Source organism: Otolemur garnettii, unplaced genomic scaffold (genome assembly GCF_000181295.1).
Source record: "Otolemur garnettii isolate 467f Iridium unplaced genomic scaffold, OtoGar3 scaffold00001, whole genome shotgun sequence".
NCBI lineage: Eukaryota > Metazoa > Chordata > Mammalia > Primates > Galagidae > Otolemur > Otolemur garnettii.
The window spans coordinates 30,421,704-30,435,812 of NW_003852396.1; the positions used below are offsets into that span (position 1 = coordinate 30,421,704).

Below are 14,109 nucleotides of genomic sequence, written 5' to 3' on the forward strand. Positions count from 1 at the left end.
AAAAAAAAAAAAAAAAAGTCTACCTAGGCACAAACCCAACCTGGATTTGCTGAATTCATCACATACCTAAGCCTAACCCTATCTATATATCAGACCAGCTTTTTTGGTTAGATGCCATTGGCTTGGGGGAGCAGAATGGAGTCTTTGTCTCGAATGAAACCACATACTCTGTTTCCCTGCAGAAACACCAAGAAAATTTCAGAGCTTAGGAACATACTAACACAGCTGCAGCCGGGGGCTCTGGGGCGTTCAGCCCGCATGGTGCTTTCAGCTGCCCTCCGGACACCTCCAGCCAGGATGGCAAGCCCAGAGAACAACCACACAGAACCAGGGACTAGTCATCCAGATAGTACAGGTGAGGCCCCTGACCTGTTCTTTACAGTCCCTAGCAATGACCTTTCTGTCTGAATGTACCATTGCTATATAGGAATGACTCACAAGTAGGACTTCATACACTAGAAAAGACACTTTTCAGTGTCTTATTACTGGAGAGAAATCAAATGTTGTATAGTAATTGACAGAGCACTGGCCTAGGAATCTAGGAAACAGGAATCTTTATTCTTTGGGCCTCAGTGCCCTCATCTTCGAAGTGAAGGAATTAAACCAAAAAGTATCTACTCCTTTTGTTCTGTGATTATCTCAGAAAGATAATTAAATCAGGGTAGTGGTATATGTAGTTTATTACAGAAATAAGGTTGGGGAATAGTGTAGTTTTACCACAAAGGAAGAAAGGAATAAGAAAGTTTAGAATTCTGCTTTGTATTAGACATTGCTGGGTATTTTTACTTACTTTACTTAATGTTCAACAACAAACTTAGAAAATACACGTTGTTATCCTCATTTTACAAAAGAATTTGAGATTTCAGGAGATATTTCTGAGTCACACAGCTAGTTAATTAGTAGAGCCAGGATTTGAATCCTAAAGCTCTGATTCTTTTTACTATTCTAGACAGGAAGAGAGAGGAAACTTTGAAAAGTTAACAGAACAGAATGGTTTATTGTTTTAGTGTGAAAATTCTTAAAAGGAAAAAGGTTTATCTGCATTTCAAAGGACTAAACAAAATAGTAAAATAATGGGTGTATAATTTCATTGCAAAAATAGGGCATATTGGTTATCTCTTGTTGAATAAGAAATTAGCCCAAAACTTAATAGCTTAAAACATGTACCATCTCACAGTTTGTTATAGTTAAAAATGTGGGCATGGCTTAGTTGGGTCCTCCGGCTCTGGGTTTGTCACAGGCTGCAGTCATCTCAAGACTCAACTGGAAAAGATCTGCTCCCTAACTCACTCACCTAGCTGTTGGTGATATGCAGTTCCTCAGGGACTGTTGGACTTAGGCTTCCCTTAGTTCCTTTGCCGTGAGAGCCTCTCCATGGAGCATCTCACAGGATGGCAGCTTGTTTCATCAGAATGAGCAAATGAGAGACCAAGAATTATCCCCAGAGAGAGAGAGAAATCACAGTCTTTTGTAACCTAGTCACAGAAATGCCATCTCATTGCTTTTACGGCATACCATATTCTATTCATTAGAAGCAAGTTACCAAGTCCAGCTCATGCTCAAGGGGAGGCATGAATACCAGGAGGCAACAAGCATTTCCAAAGCTGTCTACCATGTAAGGAAGGCTGTCTCTTATTATTTTAAGAGGAGAACAGAAGGGAACTAATCATTTTGGGGCACCTACTATAGGCTGGGCACTGGCGCTATGAAAACACATTGAAATATATTAAATGCTGTACAAAAAATTTAATAAATTCTGGATAACTGGGCAGATAGTGTTTTTTTACTAATGTTCATTTGACAGGTATTTTCTGAACATCTCTTATGTGCTGATCACTGTGCTAGGTGTCGCACTGCTAGGGATACCACGGTAAATAAAATAGCAATGTTCCTACCCTAATGGAACAATACATGTCCATGTCACACAAATAAATTTAAAACTTAAAACTGTGATAAGTACTTTCCAGGAAAAACATAAAGGAATTATCATTTCATCAAAGACATGAAAATTAAGGAAGAATTAGTAAGCAAAGAGGGCAGAAAGAATAGTCTTAAAAGAATGAAACGTGTGAAGACTCTTTTGCTAATGAGCTAGTTTTAATGAGCATTTTTAACACAGAGCCCAGAACAGAGGAGCAAAACTCCAAGAATGATGATGTGGGCAGGATGAAAAGACAGAAAGTACAAGACCAGAGGTAAGTAGGTCAACGTGAAACACTTAAAATTACCACCCCAAACTTTACTGCCCTTATGTAGCTGTCCTTCCTCCTCCTACTCTTTTTTTTTTTTTTTTTTTGAGACAGAGTCTTCTTCTGTCACCTGAGCTAGAGTGCAGTGGGGTCATCACAGCTCACTGCAGCCTCAAACTCCCAGGCTCAAGTGATCTTCTCACCTCAGCCTCCCAAAAAACTGGCAAAAACCTCTGGCTCATTTTTCTAATTTTGGAAGAGATAAGGGTCTCACTGTGTTTCCCAGACTGGTCTTGAGCTCTTGGCCTCAAATGGCCCTTCAATCTCAGCCTCGCAAAACATTGGGATTATAGGCATGAGCCACTGTGCATAACCTCTATTTTTTTTTTGAGACTCTGTCACTCTGGATAGAATATCATAGCATCATAGCTCACAACACCACCAAATTCTTGGAATCAAGCAATCCTCTTAACGCCTAAGCAGCTGGGACTACAGGCACCCACAATGCCCAGCTAATTTTTCTATTTTCAGTAGAAAAAGTGCCTTGCTATCTTGCTCAGGCTGCTCTCAAACTCCTGAGCTCAAGCAATCCACCCACCTTGGCCTCCCATAGTACGAATATGAGGGGGCCAGCTCTTTTTTTTTTTAAAGAGTTAGGGTCTCACTGTATCTCCTAGGCTGGTCTCAAACTCCTGATCTCAAGTGATCATCCTATCTCAGTCTCCCAAGTAGCTAAAACTACAGGCACAAACCACTACATTTGTCTCCCTGCTCTTGGCTTCAGTTAGGTCAGAGATTATCTTTGCGTCTAATTCTTGATCTCTTAGTGTCTGCATCTAAGGGTAATAGAGAAAAGATGTCCTTGTCCACATGTTGTCAGGTTTGGATCTAGGTCTGAATGTGAGTATACTGCATTCTAGGGACTTCATCAAAATTTAAATATTTTCTGCTTCAAAGGATATTTCCAAGAAAGTTAAAAGAATATGGGAGGAAATATTTACATATCATATATTCAGTAAGATTCTTGTATGTGGGCCACATAAAGAACCTTTATAAGTCAACAATAAGAAGATAACCTAATTTTTAAAATGGACAAAGGATCTGAATAGACTTATCTGCAAAGAAGACATACAAATGGTTAGTAAGCACATAAAAAGATGCTCAAGCTGGCCAGGCCCAGTGGCTCACACCTGTAATCCTAGCCCTCTGGGAGGCCAAGGTAGGTAGATTGCCTGAGCTCACAGGTTTGAGACTAGCCTGAGCCAGTATGAGACCTAGTCTCTAAAAATAGCCGGTATTGTGGTGGGCACCTGTAGTCCCAGCTACTTGGGAAGCTGAGGCAAAAGAATCACTTGAACCCAAGAATTTGAGGTTGCTGTGAGCTATGACACCATGTCACTCTATCCAGGGTGACAAAGTAAGACTCTATCTCCAAAAAAAAAAAAAAAAAAAGATGCTCAAGCTGGACACAGAAGCTCATGCCTGTAATCCCAGCACTTTGGGAGGCCAAGGCAGAAGGATCACTTGAGGTCAGGAGTTCAGAACAAGCCTCGGCAATAGCAAGACCCCATCTCTACAAAAAATGAAAGAAAAAATTTGCTGGGTGTGGTGATACACACCTATAGTCCCAGCTACTCTGGAAGCTGAGACAACAGGATTACATGAGCCCAGGACTTAGGGGTTACTGGAAGCTATCCAGATACCACTACAGTCTAGCCAGGTAAGAAAGTGAGGCCCTATCTCAGAAAGAAGAAAAAAAAAAGGTGCTCAACATGGTTAGTCATTAGGGAAAATGCAAATCAAAATCACAGTGATCACTTCACACTCATTAGTGGGCTATAATCAAAAAGACAGACAATAACAAGTGTTGGCAAAGATACACAGACATTGAGGTGGTGCCTGTGCTCAATGGTTAGGGCACCAGTCCCATATAGCAAGGGTGGAGGGTTCAAACCCAACCCCAGCCAACTGCAACAAAAAAAATAGCCAGGTGTTATGGCAGGTGCCTGTAGTCCCAGCTACTTGGGAGGCTGAGGCAAGAGAATCGCTTAAGTCCAGGAGTTGGAGGTTGCTGTGAGCTGTGATGCCACAGCACTCTACTGAGGGTGATAAAGTGAGACTCTGTGTCTAGAAAAAAAAAAAGATATAGAGAAACTGGAATGCTCATATGTTGCCAATGGGAATGTTAAATAGTGCAGCTGCTGGGTGGTACCTGTGGCTCAGAGAGTAGGGTGCTGGCCCCATATACCAAGGGTGGCAGGTTCAAACCCAGCCCCCGCCAAACTGCAACAAAAAAGTAGCTGGGCATTGTGATGGGCCTCTGTAGTCCCAGCTACTTGGGAGGCTGAGGCAAGAGAATCGCCTAAGTCCAAGAGCTGGCGGTTGCTGTGAGCTGTGACGCCACGGCGCTCTACCAAGGGCAATAAAGTGAGACTCTGTCTCTAAAAAAAAAAAAATGGCAGCTGCTTTAGAAAACAGTTTGGCAGTTTCCCAAGAACCTAAATGCAGAGTAATCATGTCACCCAGCAATTCTACTCATAGATAATTACCCCAAAGAATTTATAACAGTATTCACAAAAAATCCTAAAATCCTAAAAGCAAGTGTTCATAGCAGCATCATTCATAATAGCCAAAAAGTGTAAACAACTTAAGTGTTTATCAACTGATAAAGCATGGAATATTATTCAGCCATATAAAAGAAATATAGTACTGCTACAGCATAGATGAACCTTAAAAACATTATGCTACGTATGAGAAGTCAGTCACAAAAGACCATATATTGATTTTATTTATATGGAATGTCCAAAATAGGAAAATTCATAGAAACAGAAAGTAGATAAGAGATTGTCAATGTAGATAGGTCAGAGGAATGAGGAGTGACTGCTAAAGGGGTCAGGGTTTCTTTCAGGGGTTATACAAATGTTCTAGATTAGATAGTTGTGATTATACACCTTGTGAATATACTGAAACCATTGAATGTACACTTTTTTTTTTTTGAGACAGTCTCACTTTGTTCCCTTCAGAAGAGTGCTGTGCTATCATAGTTCACAGCAGCCTCAAACTCTTGGGCTTAAGCAATCCTCTTACCTCAGCCTCCCCAGTAGCTGGGACTATAGGCGCCTACCACACCACCAGGCTATTTTTGAAATGGGGTCTCCCTCTTGGTCAGGCTGGTCTCAAAGTCCTGAGCTCAAGCAATCCACCTGCCTTGCCCTCCCAGAGTGCTAGGATTGCAAGTGTGAGCCACCACACCCAGCTGAATGTATACTTTAAAAAGGGTAAATATGGTATGTGCATCATACAGGGTATTTCAATAAAAAAACTGAACGCAGTAATAGAAGCTCTGTTCTCAGATATTCAAGGATTAAACATCTTCCCTCAAGTTTTTATTTTTTGTTTTTTGTTTTTTTGGAGACAGAGCCTCAAGTTGTCACCCTGGGTAGAATGCTATGACATCACAGCTCACAGCAACCTCTACCTCTTGGGCTCAAGCGATTCTCCTGCCTCCGCCTCCCAAGTAGCTGGGACTACAGGCGCCTGCCACAATGCCCAGCTATTTTTTTTGGTTGCAGCCATCACTACTATTTGGCGGGCCTGGGCTGGATACGAACCAGCCACCTTAGGTGTATGTGGCTGGCACTTTAGCTACTTGAGCCACAGGCGCTGAGCCCTTCCTTCAAGTTTTATGTGTCAAATGGGAAAACCAGGACTCCAACCCAGGGTTTCTAGGTGCACATCAACTATTCTACTTATTTTTGCCCTGATTCTAGGCTCCTTCAACCCTAATGGCCTCTTACTCATAGTTGGTCTTTAACTGCTCTTTCTCACAGGCCTCCGTTCAACTCTAAGTCTCGGTCAAACAAGAGGGGGACAGCAAGAGCACAGCAAAGAAAACACCGAACCCAAGCCCAAAATGGTGGTAGCCAGGATAGTGGACAGTGCCCCATCTGTGCAGGTAAGATGCTTGGGGACAGGCAGTTGTTATGTAACAACTAGGCATTCCTTGAATCTGAGACCAAGGGGTACTGCCAAAAATATTTTGGTTTGGGGCAGTGCCTGTGGCTCAATAGGTAGGGCGCCGGCCCCATGTACCTCAGGTGGTGGGTTCAAACATGGCCCCAGCCAAACTGCAACAAAAAAATAGCTGGGTATTATGGCGGGCAACTGTAGTCCCAGCCACTTGGGAGGCTGAGGCAGGAGAATTGCCTAGCCCCAGGAGTTGGAGGTTGCTATGAGCTGTCTGATGCCACAGCACTCTACTGAAGGTGATGGAGTGAGATTCTGTCTTTACAGAAAAAAAATATATATTTTGGTTTGGACTCCTAGTCTTTGTGATCTCTGCAGTTCCCAGATATGTAACCATACTTTTAGTCAAGTATAATTCAAATTCAAAACAAGTATATGTTGAGCACCTGCTCACATTGTGTTGGCCAAGCTAAGGAAGGTACATTGGGCCTGTCCCAAGAATAAGCATGAAACCGGCCCGGCGCCTGTGGCTCAAGCGGCTAAGGTGCTAGCCACATACACCTAAGGTGGCGGGTTCAAATCCAGCCCAGGCCCGCCAAACAACAATGATGGCTGCAACCAAAAAATAGCCGGGCGTTGTGGCGGGTACCTGTGGTCCCAGCTACTTGGGAGGCTGAGGCAGGAGACTCGCTTGAGCCTAGGAGTTGGAGGTTGCTATGAGCTTTGATGCCATGGCACTCTACCCAGGGTGACAGCTTGAGGCTCTGTCTCAAAAAAAAAAAAGCATGAAACCAAACTACATAAAACACTATCAGAAAGGGCTGAGATTTCCCTTCATAACTTTTTCCTCCATGTCCAAATTCTACTTTAAGTCTCTGTTCGAATGATACTTCTTTGCCAAGTCTTCTCTCATCTGCCCATATAATCTCACTTAACTTCTACAGCATTCTCTGATTCCCTTGGGCTTAACTCATCTCACCATCTGCTTTTATCAATGTTATTTACATTATGAATGTATCTTTACCACAAAACTCCACATTCCATAAGGACTAGCCTGGTTTATATCCCTCAGCTCCTAGCATACTGTTAGGAACATAATAAACAGTTAATAAATGTTTGATGGATACATTATAGTGTCTCTCAGATGAAATATTCAACCGTAATAAATATCGTGCAAAAAACAGCTGCATTTTGGCAGGAGAAATTCCTTCAGAGTTCTTGGGGTGGTATCCTGTCTGGGAGCAGGCTCAGTTTTGTTCACTTCCTTCTCTCCCCATAGGCTCCTTCAGCACTAAGATTCTTCCCCTGCATGCTGCTGCCTGTGGAGAGACTTCCTTGCCTTGCCCAGCTTCTCCCTCCTCATCACCATATTCACCCCCGTCTTCTCCAGAGAGTCCACCTCCTGTTTTCTGGGTCCAGTGCCCTATCTGCCAATTGCACTTCTCAGCTACAGAAGTAGAAGAACATGCCAGCACGTGTGGGGACGTCCATGAAGCATGAGCCATGAGATCCTGTGGTCTGGGCCTATCCTCTAAGACTAAGACTGGAGGGTGTATCTCTTGACTAGAAGGGCTGATGAAGCCAAGCTTACCTCCCTCTTTTCCTCTACTCATTCCCTCAGGACTCTGCCTGAGGGCACTTGTGTGCCCAGCCTGGTTTCCCATGCCCAGTTGTCAAGGGTTCTGTGACCATGGCACCCAATTCTCCTAAGGACAACTCTGTTATTTTTTCCCCTGTGGAACTTCTGGGCCTTGGGACACTACTCAGAACGTCTTCCTGTCCATGAGTGATGCACATCCTCATGCCCATTTTTCTGAAAGGAAAATGGAGGCTCAGTGAAAAGAAAAATACTGCCTGACAGATATGATCCTGTGGTGTACTAGGAAAGTGAGGGTGGGTTTTGCACATGAGACTGATATCCCATATCCCATGACCTTAATTCTCAGTATCCTTTGTGTGCTCCTTTCCCAGGTATAATCAGGTAATGGTGCTGCTGTGTGCCTTTAAACAAGTTAGTTATTTATCTTGGGGCCCAGAATTAACCTCCAATAACTGAGAGAGCAAGCGCCTCCCATTCACGGAGCTACTATAGGGAACCTAGTGGTCCTAGGCTTGACTGTCTAACCTTGGACAGATTCCTGTTTCCCATCTGCATAATGAGGTAGTTGGACCAGAGGCTCTCAAAGGTCCCCTCAAGCTCTGACATTCCAAATTCTATTCCCATCTTCTTTGAATAAATATGCCTTCTCCCCTTTCCCAGAAGATTTCACAGTGTGGCACTGATACCAGTTCTCCTGGTCCCCAGGGTGTAGGGCAGAGGGGTAGCATCTGGTCCTGCAAAGGGAGGGCCCAAGGCGGGGTTTTGAATGGGTAGGAGAATGCTGGGCACAGTCAGGGGAGCAGACAGCAAGAACTCAGTCTGTTGGTCCCTGCCAACAGAGGTGAGCACAGCCATGGACCCCCTCACGGTAAGAGGCCTTCTACTTCCTTATCCTGCCCCATCCTGGTCCCATTTCTAATTGCGAATAAAACAGATTGGTCCGGAGGGGTGGCAGGGGCATTCTGGTTCTTGCGAGACAGGTGCAAGAGACCTCTGTGGGTGGGAGAAGAACCCCTGGAATCCTGAGCCTGGTCACAGAAGAGAAGAGCAGTGAAAATGGAGCTGAGCCTGGCAGATGAGGGACAAGGTGGCATGGAAGGGGAGAAGTGCCTTCCACAGCAGCAGAGGGCAAAACTGGGGGGTTGGTGGGGTTGGGGGAGGAGCATGTTGGGATCCTGCTGGAGTCCTGCTCAGAGCTGAGGGGGTTGGGGAAAGCCATTTCAAAGACCCTCCTATGTGGACATGTCTGGACTTGCCCTTTGCAGAGCCTCTGGGACTTTCAGAGGGACGGGTGGCTGGGAAATGAAGTCAACAAGATGGGAGCTGGTCCCAGGCATCCTCTGTGCCTGTATGTGGAGTTAGGCTCCCTGTGTAGCCTTGTCACCTGCTCTCACCTACCTTTTCTCAAGATACCCACATGTGGCCACACTGTAGGATGGTTCCTATGAGGGTAGAAGTCAAGCTGAGGAAGGAGTTCCCAGTTACAACCAGTCCTGCCACTTGCCTAACCTGAGAATTTACACAATAAAATAGTGAATAAGATAATTTCTTCCGGGTTTGTGTTTGGGATAAGGAAGATTATAATAATGGCTGGGTATAAAGAGTTAGGCTCTGGGAGTAGAAGGGTGAGGAAGGCCCCAAAATAAGGAAGCTGGAAACTCAAGGACCCACCTCTCCACTCCTACATCCAGCCACAGCCTAACTGGACTGAAATCGTGAACAAAAAGCTCAAGTTCCCACCACCACTCCTGAGTGCCATCCAGGAAGGCCGTCTGGGTCTCGTGCAGCAGCTGCTGGAGTCTGAGGTTGAAGCCATGAGCAGTGCGCCAGGTGGGCCCTTGCGGAATGTGGAGGAAGCAGAAGACCGCTCCTGGAGGGAAGCTCTCAACCTGGCCGTCCGCCTGGGTCATGAGGCCATCACTGATGTGCTGTTGACCAATGTCAAGTTTGACTTCCGGCAGATCCACGAAGCCTTGCTGGTGGCTGTGGACACAAACCAGCCAGCAGCGGTGCGTCGCCTACTGGCCCGGTTGGAAAGGGAGAAGGGTCGCAAAGTAGACACTAGATCTTTCTCATTGGCTTTCTTTGACTCATCAATTGATGGCTCCCGCTTTGCACCCGGTGTCACTCCACTCACCCTGGCCTGCCAGAAGGACCTGTATGAAATTGCACAGCTACTTATGGACCAGGGCCACACCATTGCCCGGCCCCACCCAGTGTCCTGTGCCTGCCTTGAGTGCAGCAATGCACGCCGCTATGACCTGCTGAAGTTCTCCCTGTCTCGCATCAACACCTACCGTGGCATTGCCAGCAGGGCTCACCTGTCACTGGCCAGTGAGGATGCAATGCTGGCTGCCTTCCAGCTCAGCCGCGAGCTCAGGCGCCTTGCACGCAAGGAGCCTGAGTTTAAGGTCAGTTTCATTCTTCCCCCTCACCTTCGGTTCCTCTTATCTTTTACTCCACTGGAGCGTGATTGGGCATGTGATGGGTGTTCTGGGAAATGGGAAACAAGAGAAAGAGGAGGAGGCCTAGTCTCTCTTCTCGGGAAATCCCAGAACCCCATTCTGAGGGGGATTCCATTCTGATGGCACAGAGCAGTCAAGAGACATGCTAGGGGAATCCTAAGTCTGTCTTAGGGTAGAGAGAGGAGGAGAGAGAACGTAGATAAACAGAAGGTGCAGCAGCTCACATTTACAGTCTCAGTACTTTGGGAGGTCCCAAGGTGGTAGTTTTACGTAAGGCCAGGAGTCCAAGACTAGCCTGGGCAACATAGCAAGACTCTGTCTCTACAAATAATTTTAAATATTAGCCAGGCACAGTGTTGTATCCCTGCAGTCCCAGCTACTTGGGAAGCTAAAGCAAGAGGATCACGTGAGCTATAGTAGCACCACTACACCCCAACCTGGGTGTCAGAGGAAGACCATGTCTCTTTTTTTAAAAAAAGAAAGAAAATAGGCAGTGCCTATAGCTCAGTGGGTAGGGCACCCACTGGGTAGGCCACATATACCCAGGCTAGTGGGTTCCAACCCGGCCTGGGCCTGCTGAACAATAATGACAACTCCAACCAAAAAATAGCTGGGCATTGTGGGCACCTGTAGCCCCCCAGCCCCGGCCCCCCCCAAAAAAGGAAAGAAAAAGTGAATGAGAAAGGGAGAGAGGGAGAAAAGAAGGCAGGGAGGGAGGGGGAAAAGTAAAAGAAAAGAAAAGCAGCCTGATGGACTTGGAGGTGATGTTCAGTAATATCTCTGCTGAGTACCTGCTATATGTTCCCCTCTGCAGCACAGACACTTCCAGCACACTCAGCTTCATTCATTGCCTCTATGGATGGTACTAACAGGATTTTCAAAGTCCAGAAAACAGGTCAGGATAGTACAGCCGTTGTGTTCAGGGAAGACCCCTTAGAAGCAGCAGCATTAAGTTTAACTAAAGAAGTAGGTGGTTTGGCTCGGTGCCTATAGCTCAACCGGCTAAGGCGCCAGCCACGTACACCTAAGGTGGCGGGTTCGAATCCCCAACCCGGACCCGCCAAACAACAATGATGGCTGCAACCAAAAAATAGCCGGGCGTTGTGGCGGGCGCCTGTGGTCCCAGCTACTTGGGAGGCGGAGGCAGGAGACTCGCTTGAGCCCAGGAGTTGGAGGTTGCTGTGAGCTGTAATGCCATGGCACTCTGCCCAGGGGGACAGCTTGAGGCTCTGTCTCAAAAAAAAAAAAAAAAAAAGAAGAAGTAGGTGGTTTAAAACAAGTGAGGAGCAGAAAGGTGAGGTGTGGCTACAGTCCAGCAAAGGTTCTTGGGGAGCAGAAGTATACACAGAGACCCTGTGCAGGAAAGACAGAGAATGCATGAAGCCTGCAGACTTGGATACCACCACTCCAGTTCATCCATCACTTATCTGCAGACATCTCCTGTGCATCAAGCCAGACTTGGTCCCCATCCTCAAGATTACCATTAGGTGGGGGAACCAACTGTGATATTAAAACAGAGACTTAGGAAAGGATGGTTTGTGCCATGCAAGCTGGGGGAAGAGAATGCTGCCCCACCCAGAGGCATGGAAGTCTAGGAGAGTAAAAAGCACCTGCTGTGCAGCCAGCAGGAAAGGGAGCTCCTTTCCGAAGGACTTTCCCTCCATTCTCACTGCCGCTCAAAAGGGAGACATAGCAAAATTATAATCCCCACATTATAGCAAAGAAGCTGAGGCCTGGAAAGGGGAAGAACCTTGCCCACTGTGAATGAGCACCTGAGGGACAGTACTGGGACTCAGACCTAGCTTCCTGATAGCCTAGCCTGGATTCTCAATAGAACTGAGCATAGGATTGATAAAGTGGAGCCAAGAGTTCCTTATCAATTCCTGCACCTCCCAAAATTGTCGGCACAGGTTCTCATATAGGGTAGGTGCTCAAAAGGGTTAATTAAATGAGCACATGAAAGGCATAAGGAGTAAAAGTGGGACAGAAAATGAGGACTAGAAAAGGGAAGTGCAGGGATGGGAAAGGAGGACAGAGGGGTTTGGGTTGAAGTGACTTAGTGATGAGGTAGAGATAGCACCAGATAAGCAAAGTGACACAAGAGGTGCCTTATAGCATGAAGGATAAGCGAGGTGGCAGAGAAAAAAAAGCAATGACCCAGTGACGCCAGCTGTAGGAAGTGATGGTGCGATGGCAGGACAGAGGTGGCCTGGGCCCGCTGTTGGGGAGGTGTGGCCTGATTGAGCAGGCCTGGCTTCACAGGGTGGTAGGTACATGTGCACCTGCTTTCCTATAGCCTGAATACATTGCCCTGGAGTCGCTGAGCCAGGACTATGGCTTTGAGCTGCTGGGCATGTGCCGGAACCAGAGCGAGGTCACTGCAGTGCTCAATGACCTGGGCGAGGACAGCGAGACTGAAGCTGAAGGCCAGGAGCAGGCCTTTGAAGAAGGCATCCCCAATCTGGCTCGACTGCGACTGGCTGTTAACTACAACCAGAAGCGGGTGAGCTGGGCCCTGCCCTGATCTATTGCCCTGACACCTCTAGGTGTCTCCCACTCTAATCGTAAGCAACTCCTTTTCCTGCCTTCAGGACCCTCTGAACCCTGATTCAGAGCACCCTTCATTCTAGGCCCTTGACCCTGTGGGTCCCAAACCCTCCCTTTTTACCTTCTATCTAAGCGCCAAGCCTCTCTCCTGCCCTCAGAAGACCCATTACCCACCAGGAACCCACCTTCAGACCAGGACATTTGGGTCTTAGACTCAGCTTTGCCAGTAGCCTATTAAGTTACTTTGGTCCAGTCTTTTCTGTTGCTAGACTTTAGTGCCTCACTCTATAAAGCAAGATTAGACTAGATCTATCAGGGCTTAAATACCAAGTAGTTCATTCGGACACCCTCCTACCTAGGCCAAAGACAGGCTTCCTTCTAGCCTCTTTCAGCCCCTTGTCCCTCACTTTCATCCTCCCTCAGATACCCTAGCCCACCAGGAACTTAACCAAAAGCTTTCCTTCATAATGGTCCCACATCTCTACCCCCAAAACAGTAAACCCCACTTTCCCTCTTTTCCCTTCCTTAACACCATCCAGGCTGGTGCCCCACATCTCTAAAAAGTCAGGGAACCTGAGAATTCTGGGTCTTGTGTACTCAGTTCTAACCACCACTTCCTGACTTAGAATAAAAAATGTGAGATTCAAAAGGTCCAGGAAAATCTTGGAGTTCAGCTTCCTTGTTCATAGAAACAAGGCCTAGAGTGGTGGGGTCTGCCCATGGTCACGGGAAATGCAAGCTGCCTTTCTCTTGGGGAACTTGATGCGGGGAGGAAAAAGGGGTAGGTGGGTCTCAGTGACAGAGAAGTGAGGGTTGTGCCCCCAGTGTTCCCTTCCCCTTGCTGCCTGGCGACACCGCCTCTGCTCACGTGCCTCTCTGCTTAGTTTGTAGCACACCCCATCTGCCAGCAAGTTCTGTCCTCCATCTGGTGTGGGAACCTGGCTGGCTGGCGTGGAAGTACCACCATCTGGAAGCTCTTCGTTGCCTTCCTCATCTTCCTCACCATGCCCTTCCTCTGCCTTGGCTACTGGCTGGCACCCAAGTCCCGGGTACTAAGAATAAGATTCATGATAACTGTCACTTATTGAGTACTTGTTTTATGCTAGGCCCTGGGCAGGACACTTTGGGTATATAATTTTGTGAATGTTCCCCTTGAGTAACTTGAGATGGCCCTGGAAGGTAGACAATACACATCTATTTTATAGAGGAGGGATCTGAGTCACAGGGAATAGAAATAGTCACAGCTCCTTTTTGTCAAGACTACATGATAAATCCTAGTGTCAAGTTTTTTTTTTTTTTTTTTTGAGACAGGAGCCTCAAGCTGTCCCCCTGGGTAGAGTGC

The 14,109-nt window shown here is 46.6% G+C and overlaps 1 protein-coding gene across 1 annotated transcript in view; it reads left to right on the forward strand.

Annotated features, from left to right (window-relative positions):
* Positions 1–14,109, forward strand: part of LOC100952222 (short transient receptor potential channel 2-like) — a 52,604-nt gene that overhangs the window by 19,231 nt on the left and 19,264 nt on the right. Inside the window, exons 5-11 of the mRNA XM_023514071.1 lie at positions 183–355; positions 2,120–2,195; positions 6,020–6,144; positions 7,435–7,649; positions 9,420–10,166; positions 12,517–12,723; positions 13,652–13,816. Of these exons, the coding sequence (XP_023369839.1) occupies positions 183–355; positions 2,120–2,195; positions 6,020–6,144; positions 7,435–7,649; positions 9,420–10,166; positions 12,517–12,723; positions 13,652–13,816 (1,708 nt within the window). The remainder of the gene's footprint in view (positions 1–182; positions 356–2,119; positions 2,196–6,019; positions 6,145–7,434; positions 7,650–9,419; positions 10,167–12,516; positions 12,724–13,651; positions 13,817–14,109) is intronic.